The sequence below is a fragment of the Perognathus longimembris genome, chromosome 1, assembly GCF_023159225.1.
Source record: "Perognathus longimembris pacificus isolate PPM17 chromosome 1, ASM2315922v1, whole genome shotgun sequence".
Lineage (NCBI taxonomy): Eukaryota > Metazoa > Chordata > Mammalia > Rodentia > Heteromyidae > Perognathus > Perognathus longimembris.
The window spans coordinates 14,635,948-14,658,922 of NC_063161.1; the positions used below are offsets into that span (position 1 = coordinate 14,635,948).

At 38.8% G+C, this 22,975-nt stretch overlaps 1 protein-coding gene across 2 annotated transcripts in view; it reads left to right on the forward strand.

Annotated features, from left to right (window-relative positions):
- The window catches only part of Washc3 (WASH complex subunit 3), a 37,161-nt gene extending 16,455 nt beyond the window's left edge, over positions 1-20,706 (forward strand). For both annotated transcript variants that reach the window (XM_048357231.1, XM_048357241.1), the window contains exons 6-7: positions 9,976-10,040; positions 20,290-20,706. In XM_048357231.1, coding sequence (XP_048213188.1) covers positions 9,976-10,040; positions 20,290-20,374 — 150 coding nt within the window. In that variant the 3' untranslated portion in view covers positions 20,375-20,706. The remainder of the gene's footprint in view (positions 1-9,975; positions 10,041-20,289) is intronic.
- The last annotated feature ends 2,269 nt before the right edge of the window (positions 20,707-22,975 follow it).

Consider the following 22,975-nt stretch of genomic DNA (forward strand, 5'->3'; position numbering starts at 1 on the left):
AGAGAGAGAGAGAGAAAAAGAGAAAAGAAAAAGATTCAAACTGCTTGACCCACCCCTGTTGCCTCACTACTGTAATCCTAGCTGCTCAGGAGACTGAAATCCAAGGATTACAGTTCAAAGCCAGAGTGGGCAGAAGAGTTGGTAAGACTCCATCTTTAATTAAGCAGCAAGAAGCCAGGTTGGAGGCAAGGTTCAGGGGTAAAGTGCCAAGTGTGAGCAAAAAAAAAAAAAAAGTTGAGAGCTCAAGGCACTGTGTTCAATCCCCAACATCAGCACAAAAACTAATAGTCACACTTGACACTTAAGCTGTCCATTTCCTTTTGTCCCTGAATTTAATCTTAACTTGCCTTGGACATTTTCTTTCTGTAGTCAGAATTTCCTGTTTTTATTTCCTTGGTTTCATTAAACCTTTAGTACAGGTAATTCCAATGTGCTAAGCATTTCCAGGGCTCTGGACAAGCTGCTTTTTCGTGTAGCTCCTGTCTTAAGACACATGCCTTCTGTGCTGAGCTGCCTCATCAATCATTTGTCTATCTGCTTTTAATTTTCAAGCACTGTGGTTCTTATACTGCGCTTAGTCATTAAACTTGGAGATTGTGTTCTATTTCTAATGGTTTGGGGTGATTTTTAAGAAGAAAGTGGGGAGCAATATCTTTACACTGCCATCTTAAAACTGGAAGTTCATCCAAGTTAAATTTAATTTTATTGTTTTTAGTTTATTGTGCCAACCTGTATCCCAGAATCTTATTACCCAACTTTTATTTTCTCTACTGATCCTTGTCCTGAATTCCATTCTTCAATCAGATAAAACCACAAATCCCTCCTCATCGAAGCTTCGTGCTTTTCCATGTCTGAATCTAGATTCTCCTCCTCTTGATACTGCATGTCCTAATTTTACTCATCTAACATGTTTCAATGAGAGCTCTGAATAAATTACTCCAGATTTTAAACTCACCCACACCTAAAGCTATAAATAATAGCTTTCTTTCTTAACGTAGCCAGTCTTTTCTTCTGAATTCCTTATGGAATTTATCACTTCATATCTTTCTTGACAAATATTGCTAATATTCTATCTCTCCAATCAAGAAGGAACCATGAAAAAAAAAAAGAGTACTTTCTTGGTTAATTTTTATGTTCACTTTAACCCTATGCTCCACACAGGCATTCAAGCAGTATTTTCCCATATTCTGTGAAACCCTGCCTATTAGTTCTCCATTCCAGTTTCATGCTACTTGGAAATGTATATTTATCCTCCTGTTTCTTCAAGATTGATTTAAAATTTCTTGTTGGGCCCAACCAAGAGTAGACCAAGTAGAGGTCTTCTAAAGAAATGATACAATTGTACTGGTCATTATCATTTGGGTTACAATGATTAAACCACAAGTAAATATACTTTTCTCCATCTCTTCAATATGTCATGACTGACTGTCAAAGTTGGAATTGGAAGTACACTTTAGAAAATACTTCACAGAAATAGTTATTATAGACCCCTAATAAGCCATTGACATACTCAGTTTGCATCACTGAAAGGAGAATAATCTAGGTAGTCTGTATGTCTGTACTCTGGGTCAGTAGTATGTCTTCCTATTTTCTGTGTTTGTCCTCTTATCGGTTCCTGATAAAGTGGTTCAATTCCTTTGTGAGAAAATCAGAGTTGAGGAGGGTTCAAACAGAAAGACAAACAAATTTGACTGCTGGCCCAAAGGAAGAGCCTAACTCCAGCTAATTTTAGTGTGTACCTTCTTGTATCTTCACTACCTATCGGTAGTGAAAAGAATTTCCCTTTCCCCAAAAGATTTCATTAAGATGCCCAGTTTTTCTCAACTTCAAAAGATGTTGGGCTGGGAATGTGGCTTAGTGGTAGAGTGCTTGCCTCATACATAAAGCCATGAGTTCAGGTCCTCAGTACCACATAAACAGGAAAAGCCAGAAATGGTGCTGTGGCTCAAGTGGTAGAATGTTAGCCTTGAGCAAAAGAAGCCAGGGACAGTGCTCCAGCCCTGAGCTCAAGCCCCAGAACTCAAAAAAAAAAAAAAAAAAAAAAAGATAGCTTAGGTGTCCTTGTTACTTTAGTACTTAGTTTTAGTTTTGGTTATTAATGTAGAGAAAGACTGACACCAACATAATTCATTCAATAAACTCTACCTTGCCTATACATATGATTGTGAGTAGTTTAACATTCATCATATTTATTACTATAAGTTATTAAAACTGAGTTTCAGAATCCTACATTCTAGCTGTTTGTTAGGGAGATGCCTGTATTTATGTAAAGAAAACTAGCCCAGTCTCAAAAAGTAAATGAAGATAAATGTCACTCTATCAATAATATAAAAATCTATTCTTTTAAGAGAAAAAACCAACAACACAGTAGCTATACCCTCAGAATACAATTAACAATGCCACAAATATCTCACCTCTTAAGATCAATACTGATTTGTTTTAAACTATCATTATATAGGGCTGGGAATATAGCCTAGTGGCAAGAGTGCTTGACTTGCATACATGAAGACCTGGGTTTGATTCCCCAGCACCACATATATAGAAAATGGCCAGAAGTGGCGCTGTGGCTCAAGTGGCTTGAGCAGAAAGAAGCCAGGGACAGTGCTCAGGCCTGGAGTCCAAGGCCCAGGACTGGCAAAAAAAAAAAAAAAGTATCATTATATTTTATTATTTAAAAACATGAGTTCTCCATAAATATGTTCTTGTAATTCCATCTATACTGAACATAATTTTTCCTAATTATAGCATCTTCCTTGATATGTCATTAACCCCTCAGCAATCTTATCTTTTATCCCACTTCCTTCCTGAATTGTTTAGATTAAAAGCATTTCTCAAGTATTACAGTCATTTTCTCTGATATAAAAAAACTTGAAATTGTACCACCTATGTAATTGCAGATAGGAAGACACAGAAAATCCTGTAAAATTACAAAAATATGTCTTGTTTTAATTTTCAATATTCTTCTTGATATTATTATGTGATATCATCTTTTGGGGCTCTTTCTTTAGGATGCCATGAAAACTTTCTCCCTAGGTCCTAGCTGTCCCCTTTTACAGTTTTATACCTACCTTGCCTCACAGGTTATTGCTATAAATCTGGTTTATAATCCCAATCATTTAAAGCCTAATCATTTATAAGCCTAATCATTTAAACTGTCCAATTAACTGTCCAATCCCTTTGAACAGATAAATGACACAGTCTCACTTGTCTCACAAGTCCATGTTCACAAATCAATAAGCACTCCTTTGCCTTCTGACTCCCATTCCTTTACCTTTTAGACCTAGGTTACTACCCTTTGAGAAATGTAAAAGTGATTACAATTCCAACAAGTGGTGGGTTTTCTGCTTTAGAGTGTACATGCTTTTTGACCCTTTGCTTCTGAGGTGCTTCTGAGGTAACTTCCTAGCTTTGTAATATATACTTTCTGTGATCATGCTCAGGTTATGTCACCTCTCAAGGCCTCTCAATTCACCTCTCATGTATAACGTAAATCTCACGTTCCTTCTAGACTTGTGGTCCATTAATTGATTGTCAAATTTGGATCTTATTAGTGAAAGTTCCTGGAACACCTGCTGGCATTTTCTGATTTTGTTTTTAAGTAAGTTTTACACAAGATTTTTCAATGAGTAATCCTGTCATGTTCCAAACAAGGCAGATAATTGATTCTGATTTAATGTTTGTTGTCATAATCGTGCAGCACAAACCTTTATTAAGTTACATATTGCTTTTATAACTTAACTGGAATTGTGCACATAGATCACTTTCCCAATAATCCCCCATTTTTACTGGCAGAGCTTGGTGAATACTTTGCCAGTAATAAATTGTACATTGGGTAAGTCCTACTTCCACATTAAGAAGCTAATGACTTGTATTTTTTGAAACCATGTTTGCCAAAACAGAGTCTTCAGACACTGGGATTTTTTTTTTAACTCTTATTTTTCTTGGCTTGCCTAAAATGTGAATTGAGCAGTCTCTGGTTCTGGTGGCTCTGATGCATCTGTCGCCAACAGTGGAAGCTGGCCAGGGAAAATGTGACTTCTATAACCTCAGGGCAAAGGGGCTCCAAATGATTCTTACATATGTTCATCAAGAAGCTATACATAGCTGGCACTGGTGGCTCTTACCTGTAATCCTACCTACTCAGGAGGCTGACATCTCAGGATCACAGTTCAAAGCAGGAAACTTTGTAAGACTCTTACCCAATAAACTACTCAAAAAAGCCGTAAGTGGTGCTGTAGCCCAAGCAGTGATGTCTTCGCCTTGAGCAAAAGAAGCTCATGGACAGCACCCAGGACCAGGACAAAAAAAAAAAAAAAAAAAGCTATATACACCTGATGAAGTTCATCAAGCATGCAATAGAATGGCCTTTCCATGGGACAAGATGTAGTCATGAAGCCTCATTTCATATATGACTACATTGTGGCTTTCCAGGCTTTCCTTATCACTTCACCAACAGTGTACTCAAAAGGAGTATTTTTAAAAATCCACAGGTATAGATTATTTTAATAACTATGTTACTTTCTCAAACTTTATGTGAATTTGGTAACATTAATATATGAATCATTTCTCTATGCTACTGTGAAACTCTTATCTCCAGTTAACTACCAGAAAACCGGAAGTGGTGCTGTGGCTCAAGTGGTAGAGTGCTAGCCTTGAGCTGAAAAGCTCAGGGACAGCACCCAGGCCCAGAGTTCAAGCCCCACAACTAACAACAAAAAAAAAACTTAAAATAATTGATGTCAATAAATTTGTGGTGTTAAATTTGACAAATCAGTTATTGTTAAGTATAAAACTATTTTTAAGAAACAGCAACAACAAAAGAATTCATTTTTCGGTCTGGGGATATGGCCTAGTGGCAAGAGAGCTTGCCTTGTATACATGAGGCCCTGGGTTCAGTTCCCCAGCACCACATCTACAGAAAACGGCCAGAAGTGGTGATGTGGCTCAAGTGGCAGAGTGCTAGCCTTGAGCAAAAGGAAGCCAGGGACAGTGCTCAGGCCCTGAGTTCAAGGCCCAGGACTGGCCAAAAAAAAAAAATCCTATCAAAAGAATTCATTTTTCCAGGAGCTTATTCTCCACATGGTGGTGTTTTATCATTGGCATTTTAATTAAAATAATATATAGGATGCATAGGCTGGTTTACCTAAAATAACCCATTCAAACCAGAATGTTTAATTTTCAGTTTCACCTTATTTTGCTAAGTGCTAATCATATTTACTTCATTTACCTGAAATTTTCTATGACACTATACCTGTCCTTACACCTCTTAAAAGACAGAGAAAGGAGCTTTTAGATTTTTTTTTTTTTTTTTTTTTTTTTTTTTTTTTTTTTTTTTTTGCCAGTCCTGGGCCTGAGCACTGTCCCTGGCTTCTTTTGCTCAAAGCTTGTACTCTGCCACTTGAGCCACAGTGCCACTTCTGGCTTTTTTCTATATATGTGGTGCTGAGGAATCGAACCCAGGGCTTCATGTATACAAGGCAAGCACTCTACCACTAGGCTATATTCCCAGCCCTGAGAATTTATTTTTAATAGCTTTAAATTTTACAGGAATTTCCTTCAAATGACATATAAAATGATAACCAACAAATTATTAGCAGAAAAAAAAAGTTAACTTTTGATTTCTTATCATTTACTCCAACTCATTTAAACAACTCTAGCACTTTGGAAATGTGGACAAGAGGATACTTAGCTTCTAGAAAAGGAAAAAATCAAGGAGCACATGCTTTTTTATGTGTTGTGATTTTTTTTCAGTAAACTATTATCTATTACATATAATCTTCCATCAGTAAATAATTATTCTACATGTAGTACTCTTCTGAAGTGTTTTGTTTGTTTTTTGTTTTCGTGTTGGTCATGGGGATTGAACTTTAGGCCTGGGTGCTATCCCTGAGCTCTCCAGCTTAAGGATACCTAGGCTGGCCTTGAACTGAGATCCTCAGATCTCAGCCTCCTGAGTTCCTAGCATATAGCTAGGATTAGAGGCGTGAGCCACCAGAGCCTGGCTCTTGAAGTGTTTTATAAAATGCAGTATATTTGTTTAAATAATATGATTGAAAATCAGAAGACAATGATATGATTGAGTCAATTTCACTTAAATCTAAAAAAAAAAAACACAAAAAAACAACAACTTCTAGTTCCTTCATATTCCTTCTTCCTGAATTAATTGCTTTTGTTTTTGAGATAGGGTCTTATTCTATATCCTAGATGTCCTGGAAATTGCCTGGACCTCAGGAATGCTGGACCACCATGCCTGCCTCAAAAAAGGTTTTGTCAGCTGGGCACTGGTGATTCACACTCATAGCACTTGCTATACAGGAGGCTGAGATCTGCAGATCACAGTTCAAAGCCAGCGTGGGCAGAAAAGTCCCTGAGACTCTTATCTCCAATAAACGACTCAGAAAAAGGAAGAAGTGGAGCTGAGGCCGAAGTGGTAGAGCACTAGCCTTGAGCACAAAGGCACAGGAACAGCACTCAGGCCCTGAATTAAGCCCCAGGATTGGCAAAAATAAGTTTTCTCTATGTATCAACTCAATAGATTTTTGTTGTTGTTGTTGCTGTAGGTTGGAGGAAAAACATTTGTATTTCCCATCTTTTGTAACTGAATTGCTATAATTCAAACTTTAACAAAAGGAAAAAAAAAGAAAATATAAGGACTATTTTTTCTTAGTTTTAAAAAAGGAATTATTTATCTCTGTTAAATTAAATAAGAGGTGTTTTTTAAACTAACCTAAAACTTTAGGAAAATTTTAACATGGTTTATGAAGAGAATTAGTAGCTTGTTTTTCATTAACATAGTAACAAGTGTGTGTGTGTGTGTGTGTGTGTGTGTGTGTGTACACATGTACACATGTATTGGCAGGTCTGTAAACCTCCAAACAGTTTTTGTGATATAAGAAACTAGTACTTAACCATTAGTGCTGCCATCATAATTTCATTAGTGTGGCTTCTTTACACACTTTCTCCAGTGACGCAAATACAGACGTGAGTTTTTGGAACATCAGACTTATGGCTGCCTTCTCTCTTCTTCATTACTTATGTTGGACAAAATGTCATTATCACTTGCCAAAAAAAATCCCACAGTTCAATAGACTTCAGTTCTGAGGTCTCTCGTGTCCTTCTTAGACCACCAGTAGCTTTGTCTCTTGGCGATTAGAAATTGGAGATTTCTTTTTGATGTTCAACAAACCAGACACTGTTATTTGATGTTTAAGGAAGAATGTAGCAAAACAACAAATTCTTGAAGCAGTATCACTGGAAATATAACAGCAAATCCCTTTAGAATACATCCTTTGTAACACAGGACAAATAATTTTTTTCAATCAAGCTTTATGAGATTTGTGTTAAGGTGTGATACTAAGTCTGATGGGTTAAAATACTAGAAGTTGTACACATTTTTATTACCTATATCCCTATATAAAAATGACTAAAAAGCTCACTGAATTTTTGCTATACATACTCTTTTGCTGTAACCAGCTACACATTTAAAAACAGAACCTAAGGTTACCAGTCAGATTTCTATTATTCTTTTATTGTAACTAGTTCCATTAAACAAGTTAAAATGGAGAGTTTATCTGATTCCACCAAATGTCCCTATTCTCCATTTCTACTTTTCCACCCATCTCCTCCCTTCCCCTCTACCTCCATACATATTTTCTGTGGTATATTTTAGGAAACAGTTTTCATCTTCATTTTTCATTCCTTCATGTTTTTGGGCTTTGTAATTAATTTGTTTAACCTTTCCTACAACGTCCTCTTGATTATGCTAATATATGATAAATAAATCACATAGTCAAGTGTGTTGAAAGACCATGTACCATCAAACCATACTAAATTGAAGCTGAGATGTTTGCATTTTTTTAAAAATTATGACATTAACTCTGCTCTTTTTCCCCTTTTACCCTTGGCACTTCTATGCTGGGATATTTTTTTATTTAAGTGTTTGAAATTCCTAATTTTCCTTCTGTTATCCTAAATTGCTGAATGACCTTTAATTATCAAGTTAAACTCCTGTGATTTAAGAAGTTGGCTTACTCCTCTATTATTAAAAGTTAATTTTGTGATTGAGTAAATTTTATTTTAAAATCTATTTTGCTCAAATTTTAGTTCTAAATATTTAAAACATAGTACAGCCTTAATCTCTTACTCTAAACCAAATATAAGTCTGTTGACTTTGGATTTTCTTTGTTCTTTAATATGATTTGTCTTTAAACTTTAAGTTATACCAAAAGCCCAGAGTTTTATCTTCTACCTTTTCTATCTTCTTATATAATAATTCACATTGCAGTGACTCATTAAAGTTGCCTTGTAGAGCAACAGCTGATCCAGGGGTATGGTTTTAAGGAGAATTTTATGTGGCTGCTATTTATATTCATCCATATAACATTTCAAATGCATTTAAGTATTTGTTTTTACCTGAATTTTCCTCATTCATACTATCAAACACAGCAGTCATGAAGGTAAGTATGTGCTGCCTTGCTTTCGCTACATTCCCTAGTGGCCTGTAACTTGGAGAGAAACATGTTGCTCCTCAATGAACCTAACAAGCTGTAAGAGGACCTAGAGACCTTTTCTCCTCCACAGCTAAAATAAGCAATTACGACTCTTCCTCTAACTGTCATTTTTGGACAAGTTTTAACAGGTAAATAACAGTTTTTCTGAGATAACATTTTCTGAGCCAGGTGCCAGTGGCTCACGCCTATAATCCTAGCTACTCAGGAGGATCTGAGGATCATGGCTTGAACCCAGCCAGGCAAGAAAGTCTGTGAGATTCTTAAATATATATCTTTGAGTAGTTGTACCAAAGAGTTGTCATTCATTAAAGCAGTTTGTTACTCCAGGTTCCAAATTGAATACCACAGCTGTATAGTGACATGGCAGGACAGAAAAAGTGTACAATAGCAATTGAGAAGAGGTTGTTTGTTCTCAGGTGCAGCCTCAGCCTTGCAAGCTGTAAATGGGCACCTGTGTCTTTTCTTCTTCACAGCCAAAATAAATGATTATGTCTTCGTATGAATGTGATTTTTGAACAGTTTTTAAGGGTAAAACACTTGTTTTTGGAAATAAAGTTTTCTCTACCTAAAGATGAAGAGATTCTTCTGTGATGAAGAGATGTGGGGGCAGGGGTCCTATCCAATGATCCATTCTGTTTATTAAGGTTACATAATGCAGGCCTTCAAACTGAGCACAGCAGGTTAGGGTTTTCTCATTCTTGGAGGTGATGTGAGGAGAGGCAGTTAGCAGAGGTTTGATTGCATCTTGTCTCCCTAGAGCTTTACCAGATGAGCTATCAATAAGGTTTATTTATTTGTTGAATCAGTTTCCTTCTCAAATTAGTATTTCTGGTGTACCTTTTTCTAACTACTTTGATGTTCTAAACCTAGACACTGTAACTCTAAACTCTAACTGTAATTCTAAATATTTTTGCCACTTGCACGCTTCTATGATTGTCATTGCTTACATTGTACAGGTGTTAAAAAGATACATGATGTGGCACTCAAGGATCTTTGAATTCTGTGTATAAAATATACAAATGGAATTGGACCATTTGTTTATTAAAAGAACATCAACATGGATATATATTGTGTTTTTTTTAAAAAAACAACTCTGAAATATTTGTTTTTGCTTGAAAAGATTCTTATTTCCAATCCAACTAAACTTTTAATCATTTGAGTTATCGATGTATTCTTTTAGTGAATGGATAAGAATGTAATCTCTGCTTCTTATACAGCAGAATTAGTGGTGAATAAACTCACAGTTTAACCCTACATGGTATTAGACAGTACTGATTTTACTCAATCACTATAAAATGTATGCCTGATTAGATGATTCGAGTGTTTTTTGCACACGCTAACATAAAAGCAAATTAAAATCTGTGTTTGGTAATGAAGCATCTGAAGATCTTATTTCAGATGTATATGGCAACAGTGAAGAAGGCGCTTTTAATGACTCAGTTACTACCTTATGTCTTTTGCTTAGGGTGTTCCAGTGATGGCAATAAGAAACAAAATGATATCAGAAGGACTAGATCCAGATCTTCTTGAGTAAGTAATTCTCGTATAATGATATTACACACACACACACACACACACACACACACACACACACACACACACACACACAGTATTCTCTCTTAAAAATGTAAAATATGGCAGTCCAGTGCCTTTCCAAGCATGCTTCTGTGCTGAATATCCAGTCCCTTTACCTGTTTCTGGTTATGTCATCCCCTGCCCAGCCCAAGCCTACTTTCATTATTCTTTTTTTTTTTTTTTTTGCCAGTTCTGGGCCTTGGACTCAGGGCCTGAGCACTGTCCCTGGCTTCTTCCTGCTCAAGGCTAGCACTCTGCCACCTGAGCCACAGCGCCCCTTCTGGCCGTTTTCCATATATGTGGTGCTGGGGAATCAAACCGAGACCTTCATGTGTAGGAGGCAAGCGCTCTTGCCACCAGGCCATATTCCCAGCCCACCTACTTTCATTATTCTTTAATTCAGCGAGCAGTATTCTCATTAGCAACCTGAAAAACATCTGTAATTGTCCTCTTCCCTACTATCTTCTGTGTCAGTCACTATGATCCTCTCATTTTTAATATTCCTCCGTACTCATTGCTATTGGTCCTGGCTCTCACCATTTCTCACCTTAATTATTACAATAGCTCCTAATTTGTGCTCCATTCTCTTTTGAGTCATCTACTAAAGCCTGAGTGGTTCTACTTATAAACGTCTTTATATATTTATGTTTATTCTTGCTTCATATTATCTGTGACTCTCCACTTGTAGACTAACATCCAAGAATTACATGTAAATACTTTTGCCATCAAGTCCAGAATTTGTGATCTGTGTCTCTTGCTACTCTTCATGCATGCCTATCCCCAAAAGGCAGAGCAGACAATTTGCTGTTGTCTGAAGGTATCACCTTTCTATTCTCTTTTGGTCTCTAAATATTAGAACTCCTTCCCTACCTTATCAGCCTATCCCTGTGTGAATGTGGCCATATTCACGCACCAGTCCTAGGGCTTGAGCCTCAAGGTCTGGGCACTATATTTGAGGGTTTTGCTTCAGATGGTGTACCCAATTTATTATTCTTCAAAAGTCTGTTAGGTATTACTACCTTAGGAAGTCTATAAGTGCAGGGCCCTGGTGGGTCACATTAGCTACTTAGGAGGCTGAGATACAAGGATTGCTGTTTGAAGCCAGCCCAAGAAAGAAAAGTCCCTGAGACTCTTACCTCTAATAAACTACTCAGAAAAGTGGCTCAAGTAGTAGGACACTATCCTTGAGCACAGAGAGATTCAGGGACAGTTCCCAGACCCTGAGTTCAAGCCCCAGGACTGCCCCCCCCCAAAAAAAATGTATATAGGCAACTAGCGGTGGGTGAACCCTATGCATTCCCAACACTCTTGTATCTCAGTTAGCAAGTTTTAGGGTATGTCGTTGTCTAGAAATGTTGAGAAACACTTGATCATGAGGTGGTGCCAACTTTTAGGGTAGAATTCCAGTAACACTTAACATTGTCTTACAGAAAAGCTGTACCTCAACCACAGCCTGAGGCTGACTTCTGACCTATTACCTCATTAAGTACATGCCATTGGTCACCAGGGGCACTGGTTAGAGTGGGGTGACTCACTTAACCTATCCTCACTACTAGTAAACAAGTTCTAACTGAGCTTAGCTTAGTATGGTAAGTAGAATCAATCAATTAACAGGAATGCTGACACTTCTGGAATCAAGTTTACATAAGTTAGGAAGTCCCATTTGGGGGGAGAAGTATGAGGTGATAAATAAGAAGACGATGTGCCATCCTAGGACAGAGGGGGATTTTATTTAGAGCTTAGGGACCTAAGGAGCCTCATCTAAGAACTTTCAGTAAAGATTGTTCTGGGTTTGTTTTTTTCTTTTAAAGTACCTTAAGGTAGTAAGACAACTCATATAACTGTCAGAACTAGCCTAGACCTATCTGTACAAAGCAAAGGGAAAAACTGAGGTGGATCAGTAAATTGTGGTTGGATTATGGAAGTTGAAAATACACAATTTTAAAATAAAAGGTTTTACATGATCAGGAGGAGAAAGTCATAGCACTTCAGGATATCTGTAAAACTAAAGAAAATGCCTATTATTACTAAATGAGTATTATTTGTTCAGTATTTCTAAGTAGTTATTTTTAAATTTTCAAGTTTTTCTAACAAAAGCATGGCTAGAGGTGTGACTCAAGTGGCAGAGTGCCAGCCAAGCAAGCAAACTGAGGAAGAGGTCCTGAATTCAAACCCCAGTACTACAATAAATAAATAAATAAACATAATTCAAATCTTTGAAAATAACAGTTGTCACATAACCAGATATTACTCCTATTTGCTTTAGATCCAATGTCATTGAAATAAAAAGATATGAAAAAGTATCATCATACTCAAAAGAGTTTAATGGGAAAGAAAATAATATAAAAAATGATTAGTTCATTGTTGAGTGAGAAAATTGAAAGAACAGAGGTTAGAAATGTTAAGTCTTTGGGGTCCATCCGTGACTAGCAAGTAGGAGAGAAAGGAACTATTAGGAAATACAGAGTTCCAAGATAATGAGAAGTCCACCTTACATAAAGCACTGGCTTTCTTTACTGTATGATATTTGACATTAATTTGGTTCCCTGGTTGTACCAGTCTACTTCCCATGAAAAACAGGATATACCTGTTTTGAAGCATTTAGAAAAGATTGGGATATCTATAGTTTTAGTAGCCACTAGCCACTATATCATGGAATTGAAAGTGGTTTTTAGTTTGGATTTGTTTTATTTTTTGGTGCCCATACTGAGGCCTGAACTCAAGGCTTGGGCAATGTCCCTTAGTATTTTTGTTTGGTTTTTTTTTTTGCCATCCCTGGAGCTTGCCTCAGGGCCTGAGCACTGTCCCTCACTTGGTTTTACTCAAGGCTAGCACTCTGCCACTTGAGCCACAGCGCCACTTCTGGCCATTTTCTATATATGTGGTGCTAGGGAATCAAACACCGGTCTTCATGTATACAAGGCAAGCACTCTTGCCACTAGGCCATATTCCCAGCCCCTCCCTTAGTATTTTTGATCAAAGTGAATGATTTACTGCTTGAGCCACAGCTCTGTCTCCAGCCTTTTGGTGGTTAATTGGAGATAAGCATCTGACCAGGGTGGCTTCTTTTTTTTTGTCGGTCATGAGGCTTGAACTCTGGACCTAGGCACTGTTCCTGAGTTCTTCAGCTCAAGGCTAGGGTTCTACCACTTTGAGCCATAACACCACCCCCAGTTTTCTGGTGGTTAATTGGAGGTAAGAGACTCTGACTTTCCTGCCCGGGCTGGCTTTGAACTGTGAACCTCAGATCTCAGCCTCCTGAGTAGCTAGAATTACAGGCAACAGCTATTGGCACCCAGCTACCAGGGTGACTTTGAACCACAATTCTCAGATCTCAGTGTCCTTGATAGCTAGGATTACAGGTATGAACCACTGGTGCCCAGTAAAAGTTATATATACATATGTATCCCTATGTATATGTATATATATTTTAATACATATGACACATGACAATACATAATAATATATTATATTATATATATACATATACAATCATAGTAGTCATACCAGAAGTTTTGTTTGTTTGTTTTGCCAGTCCTGGGGCTTGAACTCAGGGCCTGAGCACTGTCCCTGGCTTCTTTTTGCTCAAGGCTAGCACTCTGCCACTTGAGCCACATGGCCACTTCTGGCCTTTTCTGTATATGTGGTGCTGAGGAATTGAACCCAGGGCTTCATGTATACGAGATGAGCACTTTACCACTAGGCCATATTTCCAGTCCCCAGAAGTTTTTATATGATCAGTGCAATCACAGTTCAAGAATCTAAAGACCACCTACTCAAGTCCATCACCATAGAAAGCAATGGCATGTGAAAATGCTAACTTTATATGAGAGTGAAAACACAAAGAAAAGTGATTTAAACTAAATTCACCCACACCCTACCACTCAGCCACTTTTATTAACAGTGTTTTTGAGTATGTAATCTGTTTCAAACTGTTTTAAATGTAAAGAAAATTGTTTTTAAGCCCTTTATCTACATAAGTAAATGTTTTTCCAAAGAATGTTATTTTAACTTGTTTATTGTTGTTTTTTGCCTGTGAAGTGGCTATAGTTTTAAACAGAAATATAAACCTTCCCATAATGAAAAGAAATTAAATCAATTACATTTTTGCTTTGGGACTCTCTTCATGTTCAGGACTGCAGAAGTGAACTTCAACCAGCTTGAACAGAAAGAGAAGTTACTCTGCTCAAAGCTGAGAAGTATGAATGAAGGACAAGACTAGAGCCTTAGTGTCATAGGGGCAGGCTGGCTGGTGTTCTTGTCTCCTTACCTCATTTCACCATTATTATTATTTTGTCCTCTACTGTGGATAAGCTTTCTCTATGAAGCCAGGGGATGGAGTCCCTAGCCACGCCATTTCTAGAACAGTGGTACTGGGGTTTGAACTTTAGCCTCATGTCCAGTAGGCTGGAGCAATAGTGCAGAGCTGTACTTCCTGCCCTGTTTTTCATTGGATCATTATAGGGTTGTATATCACTTCCTGCATGAGCATATACCTGAGCTGCTATCAACCTACACAGGCTTCCCATCATTGCAGAGATGGCAGACACCTGCCACTTTGTCCAGCTTCCCTTCCATGGAGATGGTCTTATGGACTTTACTTTTCTGGTTGACTTGGATCACAACCCTCCCAGCCTCACTCTCCCATGTAGCTTTGGATGACAGGCACACACTCCGCACCAAGCTGTGGATTGAGATGGGATCTAGCTATCCTTTCTGTGTAGGCTGACCTCAACCCAGCATCTTTGTATCCTCAGCCTCTCAGTAGCTAGGATTGATTATAGGTGTGAGCCACCAGCACCTAGCTCTACTTTGAGTTCTGCCACTTGAATGAAAGCACCACTTTGGCTCTATAACTCATAACTCATTTCTGTAGAAACATTCTGATTTGGGCCTGCTTGAGTTCTGTGCTCTCTCTTGAATCTCTCCCTCTCTTCAGGAAAGGAGCTTTCTGTGGTTGGCCTGGTCATGTGACTGAAATAAGGAAGTAGATGAGGAAAGGGGGAGGACAGCAGAGATTATGGCTGACAACCTGTGGTGGTTCACATGAATGGAGAGGAAAGGTGTCACAATCAGCCATGGACACAGTATCATATCAAGTGTGCTGTGATAAGAAGTATTGGTTGATATGCTTTCTAGTCTAAATTTGGGCCCATTTTTAATAACCTAGTAACTTCTCTGAAAAGATCTATTTTATAATTTAAACTTAATAATGAGTTTGAACTTACACTTTAAAAATTTTGCTTTCATTAAGAATTTTATTGGTAGCTCAGCACCTGAGCACCTATAATCCTAGCTCTTAGGTTGCTGAGATCTAAGAAGTGTGGTTCAAAGCCAACCTGGACATAAAAATCTGTAAGACTTTTATGTCCAGTTAACCACCAAGAAGTCAGAAGTAGAGCTGTAGCTCAAATGGCAGAGTACTATTTTTGAGCAAAATGTCTAAGGGACAGCACCCTGGCACTGAGTTAAAGCCCCAGGACTGGCACCCCCACCCCCTCCACACAGACACACAAAATTTTTATTGCTAATATTAATGCCACTTCTTAAATAAATATGTAGTTACCGTATTTACTTGCAATCAATAAAGATTGAGTTTTCTGGAAAATACATATATCATGAGGACTTGGTGTATTTTTCTGTTTTTTTCTGATGTACTTTTTTAGTAACTCAAATTTTATATATATACACACATATATTATAAAATAGAAAGAGACTTAGGTTTTTGTTTCCTTTTGTTTTACTGACATTTGAACTCAAGGTTTCACACTAGGTAGGGGCTCTGCCATTTGAGCCACATCCCCAACACTCCCATTTCCAGCATTTAGTAGTGAAATGCGTTTCTTTTGGATTTGAGAAAGTTAAACTTCAGGCTTGTCACTTAAAGTGGCAGTCTCCTCAAACATGCCTTAAAAGCTCTTTGCAAGAATAACAAGTCAAAATGAACAAGTCACATAGTATAATATCAGAGAAGAGCACTTGTTATGATAACACTAGAAGTCCAGATTCTGTTCCTCACCATAACCAGGTGGAGGGTGCTTTGAGTTTTATCATTGGGTTACTATTTATGTAAACTTTCATGTTATAAAATGTTTCACTATCTATTACCTCATTGGATTATTGTAGTTTCATAGTTTTCCCTTGTCTTATATTCTAAGAAAACTAGTGTATTTTATATAATTTTGTTCTCTTTCCAACTTAAAATAGCATTTATTTTGGGTTGTGGGGTATGTGTGTGTGTGTGTGTGTGTGTCTGTCTGTCTGTCTGTCTGTCTGTGTGTACCAGTACTGAGGCTTGAACTCAAGACCTAGACACTATCCCTTTAACAGTCAAAGCTGGCGTGCTACCACTTGCTCCATAATTCCACTTTTTAAAAAAATTGTCAATTGGAGATAAGCGTCTCATGGACTTTCCTGCCTGGGCTAGCTTTGAATCACAGTCCCCAGATCTCAGCCTTCTGGGTACTAGGATTAGGATTGGGGCTTTGAGCTCACTTAGGAAGTACTCTATAATCTGGGCCACACCTTCAGGCCTTTTTGCTTTATTTTGCAGATAGGGTCTCACACTTTTGCCCACACTGGCCTTGAATCATGGTCCTTCTATCTGCACCTCCTGCATAGCTAGGAGTACAGAAATGCACCACCATATTTGGCTTGTTCTTTGACAGAGTATCTCATTAACTTTTTGTCTGTATTCGTCTTGACCCAGAATTCTCCTATCTCTACCTCCTAATTTTCTCCAATCATAAGTGTCAGCCACTGAAGCTAGTCTCATTAACTTTATTATTAAATGAATGAGATCAGAAAATGACAAGTATTGGTCAGATTACGAAGAAATTGAAATGCTATTTACTGTTGATGGAAATACAAAATAATACAGCTTCTATGGAAAACAATATGGCAATTCCTCAAAAACTTATGAATAAAATCACTATATCACATAGCATATCACTATATTACAGTTCCCTTTCTGGGCATGTGCTTAAAAAGACCAAAAGCAAGATCCGAAAAAGATATTTGTATACTAATCCATAGTAGCATTATTTGCAATAGCCAAAAGGCAGAAGCAAGCACAACAGATAAACAGATGAACAAATTGATGTATATATTCAGATGGATATTATTTTTTATCAGTCATAGGCTTGAACTCAGGACCTGGGCACTGGCCCAGTGCTTTTTTTTTTTAATGTTCTTTTTATGTTTCTTTTAAAAAAACATTTTTGTCTATGTACTGAGGAATTGAATGCAGTGCCTCATGAATGCTAGGCAAGCACTCTACCACTAAGCCACATCCCATCCTCCCTGTGCTTTTTTCGCTCAAGGCTAGCACTCTACCACTTTGAGCCACAGCACTAATGCCAGTATACTGGCAGTTAATTGAAAATAAGAGTCTCATGGGCTTTCCTGCTTGGGCTGGCCTAAAACTGCCATCCTCAGATCTCAGTCTCCTAAGGAGCTAGGGTTACCGATGTGAGCAAATGGCACCAAGCCAAAGGAATATTATTTAACTTTAAAAAAGGGAGGAATTCTGATGTATACTACCCTCAGGACATAATAAGTTACAAAGGAACAACCAGGATGGAGGAGGAAGTGGAACAGACATAAATCTTGGCAAAGATGTGGAGAAATGGATATGTGACTAAAAAGTAGTGGCAGCTAATAATGTTGACAGTTCCCCCAAAAGTTCACCAGAATTACCATATGACCCAGAAAGTCTGCTACTCTGTATATAGCCAAGAGAATGGAAAACATAAAAGGTGCTCAGATGTTCTCAGTAAACATTATCTGTGATGACAGAGAGGTAAACAACCCAGATGTCCTCTCCCTGATGATGGGGAAGCACGGCATGCGGGGTCTGTGCCACGGGGGAGAAGCCATGCAGTACAGTAGGGCTGCCTGATTGGTGAATTTATTACAGGTGCTTTTGAGTAAGCGTGATCACCATCACAAAAATCAAAAGAAATATTTAAAAACAAAACATTTTCCAGGTCTTGCTTGTGCCTTTCACAGCTCGGTTGAAGCAGTACTTGTGGATGCCATGTTATCATCAGTTTTTGTGTTTAAAGTGTGTGTGATCTGCTGACTGGACCTCTGCCCTTAACCTTGTGAACAATCTTGCCTCCCCAAAAGCAGGTGGTGCTGAAAAAGCAAGGCTAAAGTGCATGTGTTTAATGGAAGTGATGAAAGGAAATTGTAGATTGGTGGAAAGGTGGCAGGTCTTTTGTGGAAATTCAAAGCCTGCACTCCAAACATCCTGAGCCTTCATGGTTTTTTTCTCAGTAGCGGGCTTTTAAACCTAAGATATTTTTACCCTTTTTAAAAGTAGCACTTATTTTTACAGTGTCCTGTACATTACTTTATTTGTTTGAGTTGTCATAGATACTAATATAATTTTGATGTGGTATTGAAGCAAGGCCTTCTAGTCATTTTTTCCCTTATTACAAAGTAGAGATGTAAGAAGAATTCTATAATATAGCAAAGAGAAAAGTTTGCTGGAAAAAAAAAAAAGTGTGCCCAGTCTTTGCATCCACACTGCTCCAGCTGTTGCTTCTATGGGCAGCAGTGAGGATGACGGCTCCACATTAGCATTTGCAGTAGAATATGGTGCTTTTTTTTTTTTTTTTTCTTTACCAGTCCTGGGCCTTGGACTCAGGGCCTGAGCACTGTCCCTAGCTTCTTTACACTTGAGCCACAGCGCCACTTCTGGCCATTTTCTATATATGTAGTGCTGGGGAATCGAACCCAGGGCTTCATGTATATGAGGTGAGCACTCTTGCCGCTAGGCCATATTCCCAGCCCCAGCATTTGCAGTAGAAAGAGCATTCATCCAAGTCTGGAAATGCTGTGCACCGTTTTTAAAGTCTCATTGTACTGGGTACCTATAGCTGCCTGACAGACATCATCCAGAATTATGCTGCAGAGCAAGTGAGGTTATGTTTGACAGCAAGGGAGAGGGGCCAATATTTCTGTTTAGTAACATGCCAAATATAATAAAATATACAAGCTATAACTTTCAATAACTAAAAGGAATAGACTATACATTTTCTTCTTTTAGTGATAATAATTCCTATTTGTTGAATCTCCTAACTCCTTAATATGATCAAGGAGTCTGAGACAGAAATAAGCCTGGTACCTTTTTTTTTTTTTTTTTTGCTGGTCCTGGGGTTTGGACTCGGGGCCTGAGCACTGTCCCTGGCTTCTTTTTGCTCAAGGTTAACACTCTTCCTTGAGCCACAGCACCTCTTCCGGCTTTTTCTGTTGATATGGTGCTAAGGAATCGAACCCAGGGCTTCATGCATGCTAGGCAAGCACGCTACCACTAAACCATATTCCCAGCCCCAAGCCTGGTACTTTTTAATTATTAAGATATAACACTCTATTATTCTTCCTTGTCCTCTTATTTTCCCCAAAGTATAGATTTCTTGCCTAATTTGCTTTGTTGGTAGAAGTAGAGGCTGTGTGCTAGAGGCTCTCAGTTGATGAAATGATTTGCTGGCACAACCACTATTGAGACCGAGGCCTATTTGAATGACTTATTCTAATGACACCATTAAAATCTCATTTGGGTTTACTATAGCACATCCATGCAAAGTTGGAGTTTAACCATTCTCTGCTCTCTTTATTGTGCTTAGGGAATCTTTGAAATGGCATTGTTAAATTTCTTACCACCTCATCCTTTTGCTATATTCCCTAGAGAGAAAACTTGTAAGTGAAAACACTCCACAAACATGAAGAACCTTCTCAGCCAGGCTCTCTTCCCCTGCAAAATTTCCATTCTTGAACTCCCTTCTGTTTCTCCCTGAAACTTCTCTTTCCATGTCTAGCTTTTCTCTCTCTGTACTTTGTATACACTGGAGGCTGCAGAGAGTTTAACGCTGGCCATGCCAGCCTCTGCAGATCACAGCTCTGTCTATAGCTGGGTCTCCATGGAAATGAGAAGTAGAAAGTGCTGAAGGAGCATAGTATGTAAGGGCTGGCAAGAGAAAATAGTGCTGCTGTGGCCTCCGCAGGAATAGCACTTAATCCCCGCAGTGCTCGAAGCCAGAGACAATCACGCTGCGGTAGAGGCAGGAGACTCCTTCACTTAGGGACATGGACTTGGCAGGTTTATTAGCAGCAACGTTTAAGATGAGCCTAATTTACAGTTGGTAAGTGCTCTGCTTCAACTGGTTAGACCTTTATAAACATTTTTCTTCTCTTTCAGGAGGCCAGATGCTCCCGTGCCCGATGGTGAAAAAGAAAAACCTGTAGAAGAAAGTTCAGATAGTGAATCTTCTTTTAGTGACTAAGCTGAATTTCAGTAAGCATTAACTGTACATATGGACTGATACACTTACAGTCTGTGAGAGAGCCTTTATCTCTTAATCATAGAAACATCAAACAGCCATATATCTCACTACCTTTCCTGTCTGTTAAAAAAATAATAATAATAACAATAGTAATAATAAAACATTTATAACCTGCCAGTATATCTTGTGATCAAATTTAAGGGATCTAAAATGAAAAGCTGAATAACCTAAATTGCAGTTAGTGCTAAGATGGTATATTCCAGAAGTGCAAGGAGAATTTTAAAATTAAATTAGTGTGAGTTTAGTGATCAAAAATAGATTCAATGTAAAAGTAAGTGAATTGTTCACTGTGAATATTTTAACACAAAAAGTGTTATATATGTATATGTATTAGAAGAATGCTGGCAAAAATTAATACTGTATTGAAATTTTCTGTGACAACCTCCGACATTCTTTGGAAAATGAAATTTATTGCCTGTATTTACTAGCATATATTACTTTTAACCACTTGCTCAATAGTTCATGTATTACCAAAGTGAGATTTTTTAAATGATTTTTATTATCAAACAGATAGAGAAGGTAGCTCCAATGTAGTTTAATATGAGCAAGCATCATTGGAAAATCCTTTTATTGCCTGAACAACAACAGCAAAAATAATTTACGCAAGAGCTGGCATTAGTTCATCTTAAAACAGTGGGGAAGGCAGTTAGATCACAGAGAGGAATCGTCTTCCATGGATCCACCTCGGGAGGACACAGCCCCAGGTCTCCACACAGGGGATGCTGGCTTCCTTTACTGTGGGAGATGCAAGCTCCTTCAGCACCGTCACCCGGATTTTCTCCTCCCAGGTGTCAGGAGTTCCACTCCTCTGCTCTCGGGCTCTCACTTTGGCAAGGACACTGGTGCTGCGTCTTTTATCTCCTGTGCTGCTCCTCCATTCTTACATTTATACTCGGAGTCTAATTATCAACACACTTGCCCTGTGGAAAGAAAGACTGCAAAGAAGGGTTCTGACTTCACCATGCATAAAGTCCTTGGTTGGCTGATGTGCCTTACACTTTTAGTCTTTCAAGGCTTGCAAGCTGCTAATGAATACTAGCCCACCCCAAATCCTTTCCCTTATGTATCATCCAGAGACACAGCGGCCAGGTAACCCATTGCATCTCAGCACAGTCCACCACAGGCGAGTCGTAGGAATTGGGAGAAATGGGTGTTCTCGTCCTGGCTCTAAGGAGAAATGATCCAGTTCCAGAATCCCATCTTGAGGATCTTATTGGCAGAGTCACTCCTCGTACCCAAAGCTAGCCCCGAGACAAACAATTGGCTGCACGTAGTTTGTGAGGTGACCCCTGCAAGCAAGGAATGAATGAGAGCAGGAAGAATGAGAGGGAAGAAAATCCAACATAGAGGTGTGATTGCTCTTGGGGGCTCGTGGGACTTGATTTCAAGACCAGCAACTGCTTAAAAAGGAGTACTGCTTCCCAGAACTTTCCACCTGCTAGCCTGGACCCATTGGTAGAGGGTATCCTTCGCACAGAGCTAGGGGCTCCCATGACCTTGCAAACAACACTGAAGGGGAATTTATTGAGGTAGCTTCCTTCAGCAAAAGGTAAGTCCAGGGGCTGGGAATATGGCCTAGTGGCAAGAGTGCTTGCCTCGTATACATGAAGCCCTGGGTTCGATTCCCCAGCACCACATATATAGAAAATGGCCAGAAGTGGCACTGTGGCTCAAGTGGCAGAGTGCTAGCCTTGAGCAAAAAGAAGCCAGGGATGGTGCTCAGGCCCTGAGTCCAAGGCCCAGGACTGGCAAATAAACAAACAAACAAATAAATAAATAAAAGGTAAGTCCAAAGCCGTGTAGAAACCGCCCCTACATCTGTGACTGAAATCCAGCGTGGGTCTGGGATGTTTGGGGGTACCACTACAGATGTCACCTACAGACAGTCGTCCTTCTAAAACCCCAGAATCACCCATGCTTACTTTGTTTTAAAATGTGCAGTTTTCAGGGCTGGGAATATGGCCTAGTGGTAAAGTGCTCGTCTCATATACATGAAGCCCTGAGTTCGATTCCTCAGCACCACATATATAGGAAAAGCTGGAAGTGGTGCTGTGGTAGAGTGCTTGCCTCGTATACATGAAGCCCTGGGTTCGACTCCCCAGCACCACATATATAGAAAATGGCCAGAAGTGGCACTGTGGCTCAAGTGGTAGAGTGCTAGCCTTGAGCAAAAAGAAACCAGGGACAGTGCTCAAGCCCTGAGTTTAAGCCCCAGGACTGGCAAAAAAAAAAAAAAAAAATGCAATTTTTGGGCTGAAAATGTGACTTAGTGGTAGAGTATGCATGAATCCTGATTCCTCACTACCACATAAATAGAAAAAGCCAGAAGTGGCATTGTGGCCCAAGTGATAAGAGTGCTAGCTAGCTAGTCTTGAGCAAAAGAAGCTCTGGGACAGTGCCCAAGCCCTGAGTTCAAGCCCCAGGACTGGCAAAAAAAAAAAAAAAAGTACAATTTTCTGCTTGTATATTCAAGGGCCACACTCAGAATCTCCAGAACTTTTTCATTCAAACTTTCAGATTAAAAAAAAAAATCTTCCAAGA